Genomic DNA, 22,129 nt, shown 5'->3' with positions numbered 1-22,129 from the left:
CAGTAGACTATATTTTCTATTTTAGCAAAAGTGGGCTAAATTTACTTCAAAGAAAAAACTATAATAGCAATTTTCTATCATCCACTCAACTGAAATATTTTTAAAATATAATTGGATTGAAATACAAAAAAATAAAGTGCAAAAATCTATTAATCAAAAACAACACTTTGTTTAAGGAGAAGTAACATGCAGTGAAAACAAATATTAAATTTTAACTTTTAAACTTGAACTGAGTAAAAACTCTAAATATGTGATTGCACAGTAATGTTCACTTGTTTGAGGTTGAGGGTGATACTTGGTGGTGTCCCATCTTTTCCACAAGTTCATCAATGTTCGGGGTAAGGCTCTGAGCTGAAGAAATCCTCAGAATTGAGTGGAGGTGTTCAGCAGTAAGTCGACTTCTGTGTGATGTTTTGTTCAGGTTCATCAAAGAAAACAGTTGTTCACACAGGTATGTGCTGCCAAACATAGACAACGTTTGAGCAGCCTGGATGCGCAGCTGGGGCATTGTGCCGGGAGGAAACGGGCGAACTCCGCAGCACCCACTGCCGCATATTTTGCCCTCAGTGCATCATTGCATTGGAGGTCAATCAACTCCATTTGGAGGTTTGGTGGTGAGCTTTCCACGTCAACAGCAAATGGGTTACCGAGCAGTTCCAACCTGCTTTTTGTGCTTCAAAGTCAGCAAATCGGCGTCGAAAGTCAGCGGCAAGCATACCTATTTTATCAGCCAACTGTGTGCTCGGGAACGCACTGGTAGAGAGCTTCTCTTTCATGGTCTGGCAGCTGGGAAAGTGGCTCAAATTTTCTTTCCGCATCTGCGTCTCCCACAGAGTCAGTTTGGTTTTAAATGCCTTCACTGTACTGTACATATCAGAGATGACACGATCCCGACCCTGCAGCTGCAAGTTTATTGCATTCAGATGACTCGTAATGTCACACAGAAAAGCCATTTCACACAGAAACATTTCGTCTCGGAGTTGTGTTGTGTCTTTCCCTTTGCTGTCCAAGAACAGACAAATCTCCTCACGAAGCTCGAAACATCTTTGAAGCACCTTTCCCTGGCTTAGCCATCGCACCTCTGTGTGATAAGGCAAATCACCATGCTCCGTTTCTAACTCCGTCAGAAATGCCTTGAACTGGCGGTGATTCAAACCTTTGGTTCTGATAAAGTTAACTGTGCGCGTGATGATGCTCATTACATGCTCCATTTTCAAGGCTTTACCGCACAACGCTTCCTGGTGTATGATACAATGATAAGCTGTCAGCTCACCTGTCGCGTTTTCCTCTTGCATCTTTTCCCGTATCTTCGCCACCAGTCCGCTCCTGTGTCCACACATCGCAGGTGCTCCGTCGGTTGTCAAACCCACGAGTTTTTCCCAAGGCAGCTCCATCTCATTTACACATCTTGACACCTCTTCATACAAATCATGCCCCGTAGTTGTGCCATGCATAGGACGTAAAGCCAAAAACTCCTCTGTCACGCTTAGGTTGGAGTCCACTCCGCGGATGAAAATTGACAACTGGGCAATGTCAGAAATGTCGGTGCTCTCATCCACAGCCAAGGAATATGCAATAAAATCTTTTCCCTTTTACACAAGCTGCTCTTTTAGATTGATGGACAACTGGTCTACTCTCTCGGCAATGGTGTTTCTGCTCAGACTCACATTTAAAAAGAGTTGCCTTTTTTCTGGGCAAACTTCGTCACAAACTTTAATCATGCAGTTTTTGATGAAATCCCCTCCGTAAATGGCCGGGCTGATTTAGCGATCTCTTCTGCCAAAATAAAACTGGCCTTGACAGCAGCCTGGCCTTGTGATTTGGCTTTTTTGAACAGAGCCTGTCGAGATTTGAGGCCTCATTTTAATTCCTCTGCCTTTTGTAGCCTTTGTTCCATGTCCATATTCTTGTTTTTGTCCGCGTGTTTCGTTTCATAATGTCGTCTCAGATTATACTCTTTCAGTACCGCCACACTTTCTCCACACAGAAGACACACAGGTTTTCCAGCTACCTTCGTGAACATATACTCCGACTCCCACCTTGTTTGAAACCCCCGGTTCTCAGTATCCACCTTCCGTTTTGCCATTTTTGATGGGTATCTGAAAGTTAATTTTACTGTGATGCTGACGACTGCTGTGCCAATAAATATTGAAATGAAGCAGCCTACTGCTCGGTGCGTCACCTTTGCATTGTGGGAAATGTAGTATTGGTGCGTGTAAAAGATCTGCGGGCTGCCGGCTTGCTGCGGGCCGGTTCTAATAATAAATCAAGATCATCCCAGGGGCCGTAAAAAACCTTCTTGCGGGCCGGATGTGGCCCGCGGGCCTTGACTCTGACATATGTGCTGTAGAGTATCTTCTGTTTCCAGAAGGTGTCAAAGTTATCAATAAAAGTGACTCCAGCAGAGCTACAGTAGTATTTTAGCCAGATGTGTAATGCCAGCAGTCTGCTGAATCTTTCACACCCGCGGCCCAACAATGGTCCTGGACATCAAAATGATAGTTTAATACTAATATCAGTTCTTTAAAATAAATGTTCAGATGTTCCAAGCTAGCCCTCCTGATGTAGTTTGACCCCACATGACAGTGTCAGCTCCAGGCATCTGTGGTAGAACAGTTGGAAGCAGCCTTGTTATGTCATGTCCTCATGTTCCTGGGTAGCACATGGTTTTTGCCTTGGGGACCGAGATGTTTCTCACCATAGAGCTGCCTATGATGAAAGCTGGTGATGTTAAATTGGCCAGTCTCTCAGGCAGCCTTACGGTCTGGTGAGGCTGGGAGCTCCGAGGATCTGAACCCAAGGTAGAAGTCACCGGAGAGGGAGACAGAGCCGAGGATGAAGATGCAGGTACCTCCGGATCCGTTCTTGATTGGGAAGCCACCATGAACGAAGGCGCCGGAACCTCTGGATACAGGGCGGCAAAGATGTTTCTGGTCTGTGTCAGTTCCAGGATCAACATCTCCATGGAGATCCCCGTTGCCAGAGGACGCCTTCTTCGACTTCCATGGCGAGTGACATACCTACATGGCTGGTTGGTTGGGTCGAGATCAGCTCCATTCTCCAGGGAAGGGGAAGACACCTTCGAGGATGGAACCCTGCCTAGCACCGGCGAGTCTGGCTGTGGAGAGCCGACACGGTGGCAAAACTCCCACAAGACAAGAGTGGTGTCCGGCTACTGGGGCGTGGGTTCCCCAGTAGCTTATGTAGGTTTGCCACGTCCTTGCTAAAAGTAGCTAACAGTAGCTGTAGTCCTCTGCAAGCAAGCAAGGTCCACATTGTCCCGGTACAAAGCAAAGTAAACGCAGCTCCTGCAACGTTGAAAACGTTCAAGAGCGGCCTTCATTTGAGACCGCCGAGCCAGCTAGGCTAGCTGGGGTTTTGTATCTCTCCCCCTATACTGAATCTGGCAGGATAGCAGGTTTCAGTTTTGGCAGGTTGAGGTTTCAGTTTTGATGTTCGACAGCGTTCAACGACAACAAACACTCTGACGTTTGATGACGTCAGAGTACATTAATCTTAGTACACACAAGCCAAAACATACACAGATATGCATAAGAAAACACACACAACTGTAGTGTGCGCACTACTTTATATATTCTGTACCAATTGAGAACTTTGGGCTAATTCCCTGAGATCTGGATCTTCTCTGGAAAATAATTATTTTAGTATTTTTGGGGTTTACTGCCAGGGCCCAGGTCTGTCAATACTGCTCTAGCAGGTCCACGCTCTGCTGTAGGCCATGTGCTGTGGGTGACAGCAGGCATAGGTCATCTGCGAAGAGTAGGCATTTAACTTCTGAATTGTGGAGACTAACACCAGGGGCTGAGGATTTTTCTAGAATAGTGGCCAATTTGTTGATGCAAATATTGAAGAGTGCAGGGCTCAGATTTACAACCCTGATGAAGGCCCTGCCCCTGGTTAAATAATTATGTTATTTTCTTGCCAATTTTAATGCTGCACGTATTGCCAGTACACATTTTTTATTTAATTATGCCATATGTTTTACCCCCTACACGCTTTTTCAAATTTGAGAGCCTGAAGTTTCTTATAGAGCTCCTGGTCAATAATTGGGGAGTCCTATGGATTTTGATTGTCCTTTAAAGCTTTTTCTAATCTATTCAACTTCTCATGAATTTGGCGTTGTTCTGTTCTCTCTCTCTCTCTCTCTCTCTCTCTCATATTCAAGGGGCATTAGAGGTTGAAGGGTAGTGGCTGAGTGACTGGAGGCGAATGGAGGAGCTGTGTAATGGCACATGTTCCCCCAAGTCGTCACTGTGTCATACCGGAGGTGAGATCCCCTACCCTTGTCGTCATCGCTTCCTGCCAAATATGAGACCCATCTGCCGTGGTGATAATCAAACATGGCAGGAACACTAGTTGTCGTCGTCACCCTCCCACTCACACACTCCCACATACAAACACACACACACACACACACACACACACATGCACCCAGAAACAGGCAGGCACACACACCCCTTACACCCACACAAGTGAGGTTCTCGGCCCCATACCCAACACCAAAACCTGCTTTATTGCCTCCTGACGAAATCATTGATATGTTCATCACATAATGGAACAGTGACAATATGAATCAATACTTAATACTGTATCTCATTGTCAACACAACTGCTATCAGTCAGAGAGAGTAGGAGGAAATGAGAGGGGGGTTGGGGATAAGTTGCTATTTCTGGGATTTCATCTCCCCGGTTTTGACATACAAGTTTAGCCCCCACTTGTGTCCCCACCCCCCCAACAGCTCCCTGTAGATTTAAAGTATCTCCCCCCATAAATATATTCATCTTGTGTTGATGTATTCTGTTTCAGATCTGGTAAAAAAACAAACAGGGATAGACAAGGGAAGAAGTAGAGTTTAGGTGACCTGATATTTTAGCATTTAAAGCATGCATATTGCATGAGGTGTTATCAGAGGTATTGCATATCTAAGGTAGGGGATATCTAGGGTAAACGCCATAAAAAATTGCATTCTCATGCTCCCCTCATCAATCTCAGAGAAACTTGTCATGGCCACCCCTCTCCGTGGATAATGAATTCATCCGCACACTTAGTGAAGGCAGGGATGGAGGATTCACAAAGATGGAAAATGGGGGGACTGGGAGCTGTCAAAGTGACAGAGGGTTCCCCTGGGGAGGGTATAAGCCACCTATCGATAACCGATATCTGGCAAGAGCTGATAAGCAAGTTTGGGAAAAGCCAGCCTATAGCCTTTCATCTCATATAGCCTGGAATCCAAACGGAATATCCTCATGTCACAACCTGATCTGTTTCACCTTGTGAGTGTCTCCACCCCCCTCCAGGTGTCACCTATTTTCCCCATTATCCCCTGTGTATTTATACCTGTGTTCTCTGTTTGTCCGTTGCCAGTTTGTCTTGTTTGCTTTTCCCAGTTTCTCTTTTTCTCGCCCTCCTGGTTTTGACCTTTGGCTGCCTGCCTGCCTGACCACTCTGCCTGCCCCTGACCCTGAGCTTTGCCCCACCTCTGGATTGTTGACTGCCTACCCTGAGCCTGCCTGCCGTTCGGTACCGTTGCCCCACCTCTGGTTTACTGACCCCTGCCTGCCTTGACCTGTCAATTGCCTGCCCCTGTTGGAATATTAAACCATTGCCAATTCGATGTGTCTGCATCTGGGTTTTACCTTCATTCCTGAAACATCCAATTTCACTGCAGAAGTGAAGTCAACAGAACAACTACAATATATTCAGCATGGATTCCAGGCATTGAGAATTTGGGCTATGCTACCATGACAAAGTTAAACTGGAATCCAAACTGAATATTGCTCCATTGCACTGATTAAGTTTGGTCAAACAATAGAAAAAAATAGCTGGTATTTATCATGTGATACAGGAAGAAGTCTAAATGTTCACAGGTCAGAGGTGGAGAGAGATACGGTGATGGCGTTGCTCGCAGCATATGGTCCACACCTGCTGCTAGGGATGATGACAACATAAACGCCCAGCTTTGTCTTTGGTCCTATTATGTGTTGATTTTACAAATGGTATCAGAGGGGGCTGGGACTTAATCCATTTGTAGCAGCGATGACCCCCAGCCTATTGCCAAGAAAACACTTACCCATGGCTAAGGTAAAACAATATACATGTTAAATGCATTAGAAATGTTTGTAGGGTATGCAAATGTGTGTAATCATGACACTAAGAACATTTGTCATCATAAGCATGTAAATTGGTTGACAGTCCTAAAGCGCAATAGCCCAATGTGCTATAGGAGTTGCATGACACGTGTACTCTTAATGTAATATGTGTTTATAAAACACACTGTGCCCCATAGGGGGCTGAATGCAAACATGTTAGTAGGTATTGACCGTCCAAAAGCGCAATAGCCCTATGTGCTGAGTTATATGACACAGGTACTCTGAATGTAACATGTATTTGTAAAACGCACTTTGCCCAATTGAGCCCAAATTCTAGTAGCTAATAGCCTCAAATTATGTTTTGATGACCAGTTTTAACAATTCGATTATACCGTTCCTGGCACATAGGGAGAACGGGTTCTCAGATGGACAAGACTTGTATAAAGGGGCAACTTACACAAATTCTGTGCCGTCTTGCCGTCCAAGATTCGCAGCTCCTTCGCCTTTTTCTTGAATTGGGTCATCCTGGCGTCTGTCTCATCCACCTCCTTTTTCACTGTAGAAGGAATAGAAGGGATGCATATTCAATTGTGATGAACAGAACTGGTGTATGGAAAGTGCAAGCATGTCTGGGACCCATAAGCAATGAGGAAATGTTTTCTTTAGTTTATTTCTCTAACTCACATTTTTTTTCTTCATAATGACCATTATTCAGAGTTTCTTTACAAAACATATGTTAACTGTATATTAAGAGCACCCAAAGTGACAATACATATCAGACCTGTAAACATATGGAGAAACATCAATAGACAAAGGGGTGTTTAACGGAGTAAATAAGTGATGAAAGGACCTTTAACCCAACACAGGAACACACCCATCCGACCAATCGAAACCAAGTGAAGAGACTAGACGTCAGCATGGCCGATTAATAAGGGATGATTTCAAGTTTTCAAAACAATCGGTAATCTGCATTTTTGGATGCCGATTATGGCTGATTACATTGCACTCTACGAGGAGACTGCGTGGCAGGCTGACCACCTGTTACGCGAGTGCAGCAAGGAGCCAAGGTAAGTTGCTAGCTAGCATTAAACGTATCTTGTAAAAAACAATCAATCTTAACATAATCACTAGTTAACTACACATGGTTGATGATATTACTAGAACTACTACTAGTGCTACTAAATTGTGTCACTTCTCTTGCATTCTGTGCAAGCTAAGTCAGGGTATATGCAGCCGTTTGGGCCGTCTGGCTCGTTGCGAACTGTGTGAAGACCATTTATTCATAACAAAGACCGTAATTAATTTGCCAGAATTTTACATAATGACATAACATTGAAGGTTGTACAATATAACAGCAATATTGTCACGCCCTGGTCTTAGTATTTTGTGTTTTCTTGATTATTTTGGTCAGGCCAGGGTGTGACATGGGTTAATTATGTGGTGTGTTTTGTGTTGGGGTTTTAGTAGGTATTGGGATTGTGGCTTAGTAGGGTTATCTAGTAAAGTCTATGGTTGCCTGGAGTGGTTCTCAATCAGAGGCAGGTGATTATCGTTGTCTCTGATTGGGAACCATATTTAGGCAGCCATATTCTTTGAGTGTTTCGTGGGTGATTGTTCCTGTCATTAAACATGTATCAAGAATACCACGCTGCATTTTGGTCCGACTCTCCTTCACCGCAAGAAAACCGTAACAAATATTTAGACTTATGGATGCCATCTGTTTGATAAAATATGGAACGGTTCCATATTTCACTGAAATAATAAATGTTTTGTTTTCAAAATGATAGTTTCTGGATTTGATCATACTAATGACCTAAGGTTCATATTTATGTGTCATTATTATATTATAATTAAGTCTATGATTTGATAGAGGAGTCTGACTAAACGGTGGTAGGTAGCAGCAGGCTCGTAAGCATTCATTCAAACAGCACTTTCCTGTGTTTGCCAGCAGTTCTTCGCAATGCTGCAGCGCTGTTTATGACTTCAAGCCTATTAACTCCCGAGATTAGGCTGGCAATAATATAGTGCCTATAATAACATCCAATAGTCAAAGGTATATGAAATACAAATGGTATGGAGAGAAATAGTTCTATAATTCCTATAATAACTACAACCTAAATCTTCTTAAATGGGAATATTGAAGACTCATTTTAAAAGGAACCACCAGCTTTCATATGTTCTCCTGTTCTGAGCAAGGAACTTAAACGTTAGTTTTTTTACATGGCACATATTGCACTTTTACTTTCTTCTCCAACACCGTTTTTTCCTTATTTAAACCAAATTGAACACGTTCACTATTTATTTGAGACTAAATAGATTTTTAATGTTGTATTATATTAAGTTAAAATAAAAGTGTTCATTCAGTATTGTTGTAATTGTCATATATACAAATTGGTTGATTAATCGGTATCTGCATTTTTTGGTCCTCCAATAATCGGTATCAGAGTTGAAAAATCCTGATCGGTCGACCTCTAAAAGAGACACTGCAAAGGCTGTCAGTTTCTCGCACATTAATACATAATACTAATGTAAACCCTGGTCTGCTGAAGTAAGCTTGCAGTGTGTGTGTGTGTGTGTGTGTGTGTGTGGTTGCATGATTGTGCATGTGTCTGCATATGTGTGTGTGTGTGTGTACATGTGTGTAGATAGTTGACAAACATCCCCTTCCCCAAGGCTCGCTCTGTCAGCCTCCCAAAGCCATGGAGATAATTGTGTTCCCAGTGTAATCCTGGAGAGCGCCACACACTGCTGCTCGACTTAGCACACAGGCAGGCAGGCAGCACACAGGCAACCCACAGAATTAATATCATACGTGTCGGACTCAGAAGACCGGCCCCAATCTGAACGACTGTGAGTCAGGGAGATTCCACACGGTATAGGTGACGCCATGTGTCAGCGAATCATCCGTCTTAAGTCGACTTAATCATATACGCAAAGTCGCAAAAGCACAGACAGACAGACACACGGAAAGACACAGACAAATGTGTACAAGCATGCACACACCAGGTTTGGGGTCAATTCAAATTAAAGTAAACCAATTCAGGAAATAAACTGAAATTCCAATCCAATGTCTCAATAGACTGAAAAGGACAAGCTATTTATTTCAAACCTTTTTATATTTAGAATTTTTATTTCAAATTACTTCCTGAATTTAGTCATTTTAATTGAAATTGACCCCAGCAAGCACACACATACAAATTAACTACAATCACAGAGCCTCTTTGCTTGGGAGCCACCACTCAGGAATGAGAAACTTCTCTTTAAACAGGAAGGAGGGAGACAGGGGGAAGAAGAAGGGGGGGTGGTAGTGGTAACATCAGGAGAAGAAGACTCCTCCATTTCAGCCCCCCCCAACCACCCCACCCTTCCATCCCCTCAAGATGCCTTGTGGGAGCAGAAGCACGCCTAGCCACTAATCATCACAACTCCTCTATTTATTTAAGCCCAAGGTGGGACTCTCCCAGGAAATACCCAGAACAAACAACCAGCTCCCCAGAAAGTATATGCATATTTGAAGAAACAATCAAAGAGGCAAAAACAGCCGGTAGAGAGGAGAAGATGTTGCTAGAGGCGCCAGGCACAACCAGCCTCAGCCTCTTTCCCAGGCAGCCTGTCAACATAACACTTCAGGGAAGATATTGTTTATACTATATACTGTGCTGCTGGAATAGGGAGGTGGAATAGGGAGGGTGATACTATGATCTAACCTCTCAAAACTGGTCTAGAGACAGACCTCAGTTATATTCCATTCTGACACAACGCTCCTCGCTACTAACAGCCTTTATATAGATAGATAGGAAGACACATTCTCAAGTGTCTTGTGGATAGACACAAAGCGTAGGAGTGAAACAATGTATGAACTTTTGAAGACCTACAGAAGTATTCAATAATGACCAACCTATAATGTTCTCCATGGAAAATATGGGCCCAAAAAATGATTGCGTGGCTGTTTAAGGAAAGAATAATAGGTAAAGGGTTGTAGAATACAGTGTAGAAATATACACTCCATCTGGAGGCATTGTATTTCTTCCTGGAAAACAACTGTGTTACAGGAAAGCCTCCACTAAAAAAAAACACTGTGAAACTGTAATCCGAGGATATGACTTTAAGAGGCCCTTGATTTCGCAGGGCTGTGAAAAGATACTGTGTCACAGCATTTCACAGTGAATTTATACAGAACATAAATATAAAACGCAACATGCAACATTTTTCAATGATTTTACTGAGTTACAATTCATATAAGGAAATCAGTCAATTGAAATGAATTCAATAGGCCCTAATCTGTGGATTTGACATGACTGGGCAGGGGCACAGCCATGGGTGGGCCTGGGAGAGCATAGGCCCAACCACTTATTTTCTGCACTCACTTTTTTTCAAGCAGTATCTGGATACAGCCACTTGGTGCACGTTATTCAAAATGCATTAGGTGAAAAGCCTCATGACAAGTCCCTTGGTGATGACATCGCGGACCCATAATGCCCCAGGTCAAGTGCAGTGGGCCGGTTGGCCAAGCCTCATTCATGGGCCAAGTGTGTTTTTACTCAGCTTGGTGGGAGGGAATCAGGAACCTTGCTGTGCTTCTCACAGAGACTGAGTCTCAGACAAAGAAACTAGAGGCCCAGAGAAAATAAAACATCAGGAATCACTGATCTCCGCACGGGGATGCCTATATATATATATATATATTTTTTTTTTTTTTGTTGCAGGCAGTAACTGGGACAACGATGGGCCATATTGGGGCCCTGGATCCCCCTTCAAATCCCATTCCTCCCTCTCCCCTTTCTGCCAGCTGGATCTCCCACCTGGGTACCTCATGCTCTCGGCGGGACGCTCTCGGCACATTCGGCTGTGCCTCAGCTGTCCTCAGCCCCTCCCCCATGCCTGTGGGGCTTGAGGCACCAGCTCAAACGGAAAGCAAAGCAGCACCTCTAATAATCAAAAACAGACACATTCCAAACTTATACTGTCTCATCGTGCTTCTCATGTCTTGCTGGGCTCAGGGTAGAAGCAGCAGTGGTCTAGGTTAGAGGATGGGATGGTGATCGCTTCTACCTGGCTGCTTCCTGCTAGGCTACATGTTGACTGATTCAATAATGCTGCATGCCGCATGTTTCCTTATCACTCCGTGTGGGGACCGTTGGGGCATGGAGGGGGATGTCACAAATTGCCTGCCGGTGTCCGGGAAGTGTGGACATGATAACTATAGGCTGCTTACTACAAGAACAGAAAACTTTCTCTAGATCATGTTTTAAAGATACCAATTATAAATGGGAAAATTTACCAGAAAAATACTCCTTTCACTAGTCAGCAGTATTGTTTCCTTCCCAACATAAAGTTTGCATGTAAATAGAGTGTGGGAATGGAACAGTCCAAGTTTTACATCTGCTAAGTAAAGACGTAAAAAGTTCAACCTGCCCTCAAGGGTATGGCTTGGCAGTGTATAAATCCACTTGCCAGCACCAAACGTGTTTTTACTGACTGCCCAGTGTCTAAGATGTAAGACTCCAACAATAAGCGCCATCCCTCTCTAGAGCCTCTTATTTGTTAACGCAATCTTCCATGCATCCATTTCTTAAAGAGCTTTGTGGTGGGTGGAACAAGGGGGTGAAATTGGCAGCCAGCAGGTTTGCTGAAGCTGTCGGGCACAATGAAAGCATGGAGCCCATTTCTCATCAAGATGTATCATTCATATGACAGGGGCTGTCAGGCCCGGCACATGATGATAATGCAATCTTAATCACAAATGAATAACAGCGAGAGGCACTGGGCTTTCATTAATTAATTGTTTTCCTTGGTGAACAAAAGTAGCACTTAGCATCTATGCTAGAGCTATTGACAAGATCAGGTGGTAGGTTCATTTGAACGGGAATGAGCAGGGCGGGGACCATGTTGCTTTCCTCCGGTTACGTGGTTAACCAAGCTAGACAGCAAGCTGGGCATTGCATCCGGAAAAATAATAAAACTAATGCAGATGGCTCGTTATGTTTTCTTTTCACGGAATTCTCCGATCAGACACAGAAATCAAAGTTCAGTAAGACATGCTGAGCACTTATAACAGCATAACACACAGTAAATATTTGTTAATATTCACATCAAAACACGTGCATTGAGCAAGGCCAGATGGACCACTCAGGAAAAGGGAGGTTTCTGGTTGATCTTGACCAAGAATGTGTCAGTGTAACATGAAGAACGAGAGTTTCCCAATGCTTTCCTGGAACTCCATATCTTACAAGGGAGGGAAATGCATACGAGACTGATATCGAAAAGAGAAAACTATTTCCAAATCACCGTTAAATGATAACACTGAAGATAATATGCCAAGATAACCACATGCATGTTAGCCACGGCCCAGTATAATAGTTACATTTCATTATCAGTGGAAGGGGAGTATAGCAGCTTGTTAAGGCCAGTTGAGCCTACCACAGGAGGAAAGATTGAAAAAGAAATACATAAACGACACAAGCAATAGAAAATGATTTGGCCAGTTTAAGATGGCTTGGCGTCTATGTGAGCCTTGTCTGTGAGTTTTGGACCGGGGTTAGCCCTGGGGAACTCCTAATAACCAGAGTTCTTCCACACTTGGGTGTTCGCTGTGTTTACTGGCCCACAGTCTTTCTGCTGGTAGCGTTCCATGAGATATAATCTCCCTAAAGAACGGCCAGAAGGGCCCGGGGCATTAGAAAGCTAAACACTACCACATGTTCACTTCTGGAGACTGAGACTTGTCCGAGGGAGCGCAGCCACCACCAGACGACAACCCACCAGATGACAAAGCCCGAGCGATGGGAGGCCTTTGGAAAGTAGAAACTGAAGAAAGCGTTGATGACAGGTGTATGTAAGGGCAGGCTGACGTAGAGTGGACCCGACAATGTGGAGTCTGGCTGTCCAGGAGGCAATTTATTCCCCGCGCGAATGTGCAATATGCCTGCAAACATGTGCTCTGTCCTCCATCTATCTGACTCACGCTGGGGATTGAGCTACTAGAGCTGCCTGCCCCTCTAAAGGAGATGGATTCTGAGAAGAGGAGAGCAATAGGGCTCGGCCGATGCCTGCTTTAGCTGCAGCTCACACATCTCGATGTGTAAAACTTAAACATTTCAACGTAATAGAAAAAAAATACAGATTTATTTGAAAGGATATTGGTTGTTTGGGATGCAGCTGGTTTCTCTAAAGGAATGCTTTGGATATAGGACTATTGTTTTATTGTGCATCTGGCACAGCCAAAAAGGCTGATATGGGGAATAGAAAGGGATGTGTTTTGGCAGTGTAAGTGTAATAGTAGACCGTGCAATTGTCTGTGTCAAAGAGTTGACATCTGCTTTTAAATGTACATTCTCTGTTAGACGTTTAATGTAATACAGTAACAGCTAACAAGTGGTGGTGGTAAGCTTTTACATGGCCTATTTTTATGCTGTCTCTTAACAAGAGATCATGTGGCCAAATTGCCTGCGAGTCATTGAGAAGAGTTCTTTCAAATGTCCTTTTAAGTACCCAGAGTGCATATCAAGCATATTAGTGAGTCGTGTTCCAGGGGCTGTTGCCTTTGAAGCGCTCACAATTTCACCCCCGAAAACAGAAAACAGATGTGAAATCTTACACTGAAGACCATGGTCAATGAACAGCAGTGTTTTGTGGATGAGTAAAAATCTATTAAGGGAAAAAAAGAGAGAAGGGTGAGTGGACAAAGAGTTTGCAAAATGTCCGTTGGCGAGGTATAGGGTATAGCGAAAAAAGAGCTTGGACAATCACACCTTGAGTAATGAGCGCGAGACCTCCCAAAATAGGGAGCACAACTTGAGGTTTGAAAACACCATTTGACCAGCGTATTCCAGCTGTGTCCAATTTCTCCCATTGACTAGGGCTAAACAGGTCTATCTATCAAACCCGAAGACAATTTACCATTGGGATATAAACCTTCTCTCTCCACTCCTCCCTCAATCTAGGATCTCAAAAGCATGCTGGCAAACCCTCATTGATTCGAAAAAGACCAGTCAATATAATTTTTGGGCCACAAATTGAATCTGAGCGCAACATAACAAAGACTCCGAGAGCAAGATAAAAGCTTAATGTACATTCCAATTTTGTCAGATCTTTTTTTCTGTTGCTGATCGGTCTTGCACGATTTCTGATTATGTGGTCTGGAAATGTGTGTCGGTAGTAGCCGTCCATCGGACAATCCATTATCAGAGAAGCAATTTGGGCATATCATCAGCGCCTCCTGAGAGAAGCCTCTCATTTGTTGATGTTAAGAGATGTTGGTAATAAATACCCGTCTGGTGGACTGAATAGGTATAATCAATCCTCGCTCTGAGAGCCGAGTTAGTTAAGCCATTTGTATAACAGCTTCCTTGTTGCCCAGGCTTGACCTTCATAGTGGGAACATTTCGGACCGACTGTCTCACCACTCCCAAACCCAAGGTGAGGAGCTGCAGCTGGGGGAGAGGTTGTACTCTCATCCATGCAATCATCATCATGCTTAATGACAACAAGGAGTGAGGGACGTGGCTACTAATGATAATGATGGTAATGGAAATCATGGTGTGTGTGTGTGTGCGTGCACGTGCCTGCCTGTTGGTGTGCGTGCCTCTGCACGCGCAATCCTACGTCTGCACATGCCTGACTGTCCACATGAACGAATGTGAGTGTTCAATTCAACCGTCACTCTCTCTGAAGGTCACCTGTGTTTTCCCCTCAGCAGCTGGTTCTCGTCGGTCCAGGTCTCACAGACGAGGGAGATAAGAGGGAGGAGGCGGCGTTGAAAGGAAAGAGGAATCTCCCAGTGTGACACACTGACCCATGGCCCAGTAATGGCTTCAGTATGAGGGGAAGAGGAGAGGAGGGGAGAGGCCCAGCCTGGAGACGCAGCTGGGCCTGAAGCGGAGCCCTGTGGGATAACTGAGTGGGATAACCTCCTACTCCATCTCGTGTGTGAGAGAGAGAAACTAATTCATACAGATCTCTGGTTTATGTCCTCCAAATGTTGTTATGTCATTACTCCGACCTGAATGTTTGACCGGAGAGATGAGAGGGAATGGGCGGGATCGCTAACCACTAACATAGAGGTAGACGTTCAGGATTCATAAATGAGGTTCCTTTACCATACATCAGAAATAGAAATTCAGTCCTGTAACCTCCCATGTTATCATGAAATAATATGAACATGGGATGTGCATGTTGAAGAATCCAGCAACTATTGTTCGAGATTTAACACTGTGATGTCTCAGAATCATCCATCCGTGATTGCTTTCATGGATCGCACTCTTCCAGAGGTTTCATATACGAGTTGCCGAGGCATTACTAATCACATATTCCACCTGGAGGGGATCTGCTGACTCCTACTGCTAAACGCTTATCTCATAGAGTGGGGAATCCGATTAATGGGAAATGAAAACAGTCTTCCACAAAGGAAAGATGGAATATTGCATTACCCACAGTGCTGTTTCAGTCAATTAAAAGATATTACACCGAAAATAATTAGATGGCTTTTGACACAAGAATGAAACAGGTCTAATCTTGGGGAAACTAAATGAAATTAGTATATGAAAAGAAAAAAAGTTGTCTCTCAGTATAAACAAGATTATCATTGACCCCAGCTTCGACCTCTAATAACTCTGTTATTTCATTTAAGATTGTTGAGACTTTGATAACTTTGTTGTTCTCTTCCTTCTCTGTCTGGGGGAGCAAGAGAGTGTGGGAAGACTCTGAGAGTGTGAGAAGGCTCTGACCTGACTTGTTAGTTGGCCGTGGAGAAAGCTCTTGAGGGCAGCTGCGGATTGGGCATGACAGGAGTTGAGCTCCAGGAACCTGTTCTCCGGCTGTTCTGGGGTAGCCCGTCGTGACCCAATGCACTTGAGCGCCTGGAGAGGCAGTTGCTGATGCTACAAACGGCTGCCCCCAGCGTCCATTAAGCCCAGGCCTTGCCTAGCTGGGTTTAAGCATCCAGCAGGCGAAACGCTGCAGCCTACAGTCGGCTCATGTCACAGCTACAGGATGGAAAGCAGAAAGCTGGGCCACTTCAAATAGCTGGTAGGATAACTGAGGTCCCAGTAGTCTCTATTACCTCTCCCAGCTCCACGGTACTCAGGCCCAGACCCAGCCTGAGTGCTGAAGTATAGAGAGCAGGGAGAGAGAATGGATATGTAACAGCTAGCAGAAGCAGGACCAGGCTCACCTTAACCATCTCTGTTTTTCCAACTATGCCTTCAGGATGCAATGACCACACACACACACACACACACACAAATATGCAGTGATGCATGCATACAGCTCTTATTGCAAGCTCATTGTCTCAAACTCTCATTGTCTCTTTCTTGCTCTAACAAAGACCAAAGACCTTTTGCTACTGTTAAGTTGAAGTATAAAAGAACAATCCTAACAATGGTCAACAATATTTGTGTTGATACCACTATGAGCATGACGGATTCTATGTTTGACTGATGATACTGGGACTAATGCAAAGCAGTAGGCAACAAGTCGTTCACGAATGCCCTACTTTGGAATTTACTTGACAGGTCTGCGTTCTGCACATTTGTCAGCTGACAGAACCTAATCTTACCCTTTCTATCATGGAGTGTTTTTCTCTCTCTCGCTCTAACATTTTGGGGGATGATGAAAAATGGCGAGTGAACCAAGTGTGAGTGGTCCATTTGTAGTCTGCGCGTTTGGAGTTTCCTATATATTTTTCCTCCTTCTACCATCACCATCTGATCATGCCTTCTCCTCCAGTGATCCTGAAGCCAAACCACCCTGTGCTCACATAACCCAGCCTAACTACTAAATAAATAATTACTTCTGGGATACCGGCCTCTGCAGCTGGTGTATTGTGTGTCCTTTCTGCACCGAGAGCCTTAATAGGCTCTTAAAACATCACTTCCTGTGGCCGTACGATGTGCTGACACACCGGTTGTGTGACTACCTCCCTGCCCACTTGTTCTACCTCTGTGATATTGAGAGGAGTAGACTTGAGTGTCTACCTGCCGTCATTCCCTTTTAGTTCATATTTAGCCACTGGTGTTTTGGCTTAGGAAATACCGCTTTGGCTCTTCAGAATTTTTCTCTATTCAAACATAAAGTATTGTCAACCAAAGGCAAAAAACCCGGTGGGGTGCAGCTCGGATTTACAAGGTTTATGTTTTAGAAACGTGGTTGAGTATTATCCCCTTCACTTGAAGGTTAACCGATAAGTTGATCCAATTTGTCTACGAAGGTGTGAAAGGACTTAAGAAATACTTCACATGTCTGCACGGGGAAATGTCAAGGTTTGCTGAAGGATAAGGAGGAAGAAAATGACTTCCTTTCTGGCGGAGAGGCTCCACGGTTGTTAGCAGCAATTGGTTTATCCCGGAGAATCAACACCGTCTGAGGCAGATAAGACAGTATAATTGTAAGTCTCCAATCCTATAAAAATAGCAGCTCCAGCTAAAATGCAAGTCTTGCCACACGGCACAAACACATTCGGATCTCCCTGGCTGACAATAAAAAAATGTTGACAACCGTTGAGTGCTGAGTATATTGTTAACCAGCCAGGCTGCAGTGCAAGATTGAGGCTTTAAAGGCTTTGTCTGTGTCAAATCCTGATGACTATTCTTCAGACAGCCTCTCGTCCTACATGCTCTGGTGACATGTAGGTGTCAAAGCAGACATGCCCTGATTAAAGATGTACTATTCAGCATCTGGGGGGAGAAGAGAGAGGTGTTCAGTCGTGAACTGCATTTGAATCCGATGCGTCTGTCAATGTATACCTGCCTTGACTTACTATAAGCAAACTCTTGGGCTCTCGCGCTTGTTTCTCTCCTCTATTGCTATGCATAACAGATCAAAGAGACATGGCAGTTATGCTCAATCAGTGGACCAACCCAAGAGAGGGGAATGTAAGATGAGGACAAAAATAAATCAGAGCTCGTAAGAACACATGGGGAGAGTGTACTAGGGCCAGAAGTCGCAGTAGGAATGCATGCAGCAGGGAGGCTTATTGTTGTTAGAGAGGGTGCCCTGTTGTGGTGCTGTTGGGTGTGTTCTCCATGTGGGCCATGTGATCGGCTCTAGGTCCTGCTGGTAAAGGGAAAGACATGGAAGGACAGACCGAGAAAAAAAGAGGGGGAGCGAGAGAGAACGCCAGGGCTGATAGACTTCTCATTTGGCTCTCATGGTTTATGTTACTCAGGTCATCCCCCCTGAGGACTTGCATCACAAACCCACATGCTAACAACTCCCCAGCCCTTCTACTCTGCATTAACCACTTCCTGTGAGGCTCCCATAACCAGGCCTGCTGACAGCCAGCCAAGGCCAAAATAACACCTGAAAAAACAGGGACATGATTTTGTGGAAATCACTAAAGAGGAGTCCCAGAAATGAAAAAAGGGAGAGGATGGTGGATGACACCTTGAGAAAAGAGTAGAAAACATTGGAAAAGTAAGAGAGCTCATGCGTCGTTTAACACTAGAACTGCCAAAACTATCAATCTGACAGTTTTACATTTTTTTATTTGATTAACTTGATTTGAATAACCTTGAATCCACATGTCCCTCTTTTTGTAAATATCAATATTTTACACTATCAGTACTTTGTGATAAATATCATAAACAAAAACTGAGCATTTCATCTTCAAAGCGCCATGATGTATGCATTTACTGGTAGAATTGTCGTCGGAGCTCGTCGTCGGATGATAAATGACCGGACCAAGGTACAGCGTGGTAAGCGTACATTCTCTCTTTATTTGAAAAGTTAACACCGGGAAAAAACAATGAACACAAACCGAACGTAAAGCTAGTCGTACAGAAAGCAACAAACAAAAGACAAGATCCCACAAAACCCAAAAGGAAACTGACAACTAATATCTGATTCCCAATCAGAGACAATGATAGACAGCTGCCGCCGATTTGGGAATCCTAACCCTAACCAAATAGAGAAATAAAAAAGGCTCTCTAAGGTCAAGGCATGAAAATAATAGCCTACCAAAGCCACCAATCTAATAAACATATTTTATATACACAAAGACATTCATTAATATTTTGTTTCTGAAGGTCAAAAAAAAAAACATGATACTCAGACAATTTATTTCAAAATAACTAACGATATACGCTGAGAGTCGGGAAGCAAGTTCAGGGAGAGTGTTAATAAAATAAACATAATTCAAAATAAGAAACTAACAGCATACAGACATGAAACAGAAACAATAACACCTGGGGAAGGAACCAAAGGGAGTGATGGACTCGAGGTGAGTCTGACGATACACAGGTGCGCGTAACGATGGTGACAAGTGTGCGCCATAACGAGCAGCCTGGTGACCTAGAGGCCGGAGAGGGAGCCCACGTGACAATAACATAATAGCATGTTTTGAGTTGTATTTATCTGTGCTTAATAGCCGAGGCTATATGGATGCGCCATTCCAATGAAATCAACTTGTTCATTTAGCAGACATCACACGCTCATATTCCCCTACCCTACCAAAGTCAACACACATATATTTTACACTAAGAATATAACGGAATATAACAGAATAAAATAGAAAGGGTAGGTTCATTAGAATCTGCTCTTTCTGAAAGTTTATAGCAATCAAAATGCCCTCCCTGCATGGACCTCTGTAGGCTGATCTCGAAGAAGTGATTTGGTAGGCTGCATTCTCCTTCTGTCTCAATGCACAGTGTGCTGGTCATCAAGTCTCTTTATTCTCAATTTGAACCTTAATAATAGTGTTACCCATCAGACGATTGTCAATTTATTATTGTCTTTAGGCCATTATTATTCTTATTATATGTGTGAAATGAATTCCAATATAGTTTAGGTGTAGATTGGATGAGCCAGATGGCCACGCAACTGTTGTCTTACAGTCAGAAAATACACTATCATCTTATTTTTGTATTTACAGTCTATGGGCTTCTGGATCAATTAATACACTGATGTCCTGAGGTTTGTTATCACTTATTTTAACTAAATGAATGCATTCATTTTGCAATATATTATTTATGGGATATTTATTATACTGAAATATCAATGGTCAGAATGACAGTCAGGGCCATTCTAATAGTTCTGAAATTCATGTGCTCCAAGTGATAAAACATCCTTCATTACGGCTTTGTGTAACGACTCTCGTGGGTTGAAGAAGGAGACCAAGGTGTACCGTGGTGGACGTTCATGATATTTAATAAACTGAACACCGCAACAAAATAAAAAAGTAGAAAAAATGAATGCACACAGTTCTGTATGGCAACAAAACAGCTAAACAGAAAATAACTCCCCAAAAAAACCAAACGGAAAATCACAACTTATATTTGATCCCCAATCGGAGACAACGATAGACAGCTGCCTCTGATTGGGAACCACACTAGGCAAAAACAACAAAGAAATAGAAAACATAAATTATCCCAACCGAGTCACACCCTGACCTAACCAATCATAGAGAATAAATAAGGATCTCTAAGGTCAGGGCGTGACACTTTGTAACATCGCTGGCTGCTAAATGCCATATATTTCTGATTTGGCTTCCACCGACGTCGGAGTCTGTCGTTAGATGATGTTAGAAGTGCAACATTGATTATGGTCTCCCTTGTTTGGTTCACTGACGAGACTTTTAGTGAAGCTTAAGGAGCTTAATGAGTTAAAATGACAGACTTGCACTTCCCGAGCAGCCATTAGGGTGCAGCAACCACTGCTACTGTCGTGCCGGGTGGGGCTTTTGATTCCCGCTCACGCTGAAGCCTTGATTGCTGTGCTGGTGGGATTGTAAATACAGGTTTGACCTCCACTGCATTGGAATGAGGGGTATCGATGTTCCAACCCCAATCTCAGCGGGCTGGGTTATGAAGTCTTTGCAAGACCTGCTGCTATTACCTCAGTCTAGATTACTCTTGGATTTCTGTGTTAACCCATGGCAGTAAAAGGGGCGATGACGGTTCAGAGACTGCCACTTAGTGCTTTGTTTTGCCTTGTAAAGTGCAGCCTCCGCAAAAAAAATATCACAGAGCCAACGTGGGCTTTTACCCGTTTCTGTGTTACTGCTCCACACGCCCATCATCATCAGAAATCATTGGGTTACCGCTGGCTATCTCAATCACGATATTAAAGGACATGTTTATTTCACCTCTCCAACTCTCTTGTTCACTCCCTCTTTCTCTTTATTGCCTAGGGGAAAGGGTTGACTAACTCTGACTCCAGGTACAGAGTATTTTGTAGCGGCTGTCCCAGTGGCTTTGGAGAAAGAGTGGCTTCCCAGAAAAAACCGAATCCATAAACATCATCAGGTTACAACCAGACCTTTACGAGCAGGCCTCGGGTCACTGCTGGACCAAACACAACATATTGACAGAAACTCCACTCAGGAAATGAACCAACCCAAACAGAGTCACTGTTTTAGCCCTCCCACCAGCATTCCAGTAAGAGAGGAAAACAAATACTTGGGGTGGCTCGGGAATATGATAATGAAGGACAATGGCAAAGCTTTGGATCCTTTCGAGGCACGTGGATGATCAATGGGCCAATTGAAAGGGGGCCTGTGTGGCGAGAGTGGCAGCGTGAGTGGTATCTCTCTCTCTGATCTCTCTACAGAGAGCATTGTGTTCAAAGCCCCGCTTAATTACAGGTGGATTTGCGAGAAGTGAACCACCTGAACAAAGGCAGCTGCAATTTAACGTGAAACAGATACATCTACTTTGGCGTGTTCCTCACCCTTAGCCTCCTGTTCTCTGTGCGATGGCACCGGAATACTAAGCATTTGCATCCACCCAAAATGATAATGGGACGCATCTCAAATGGCACCCTATTGCCTTTATAGTGCCCTATGTGCATTGGTTAAACATAGTGCACTATATATGGAATATTAGGACTTCATTTAGGACTTAACCATGAACAAGTGGTTGACCACGTGTTTGAATCTCCACTTGGTTCTTGTGTTTGAATGTCCTAATGAGTAGTGAAGGGCAGAGAAACTCACTCTCTACAGAACTTACAGTGGGGCTGATCAAAACAGGGTGTTGGCTGCTCCAGGCCTTTTACAAGGTGCTGCTGGATGAAGGGAGTCTGCA

General features: G+C 43.8%; 1 protein-coding gene across 1 annotated transcript in view; it reads right to left on the bottom strand.

Annotated features, from left to right (window-relative positions):
- LOC115129597 (protein diaphanous homolog 2-like) overlaps positions 1–22,129 on the bottom strand; it is a 606,019-nt gene that overhangs the window by 288,382 nt on the left and 295,508 nt on the right. Inside the window, 1 exon segment of the mRNA XM_065018694.1 lies at positions 6,568–6,666. Coding sequence (XP_064874766.1) covers positions 6,568–6,666 — 99 coding nt within the window.

Source organism: Oncorhynchus nerka, linkage group LG5 (assembly GCF_034236695.1).
Source record: "Oncorhynchus nerka isolate Pitt River linkage group LG5, Oner_Uvic_2.0, whole genome shotgun sequence".
Lineage (NCBI taxonomy): Eukaryota > Metazoa > Chordata > Actinopteri > Salmoniformes > Salmonidae > Oncorhynchus > Oncorhynchus nerka.
The sequence above is the reverse complement of the archived record's forward strand: the minus strand, read 5'-3'. Positions and strand labels throughout refer to the sequence as shown.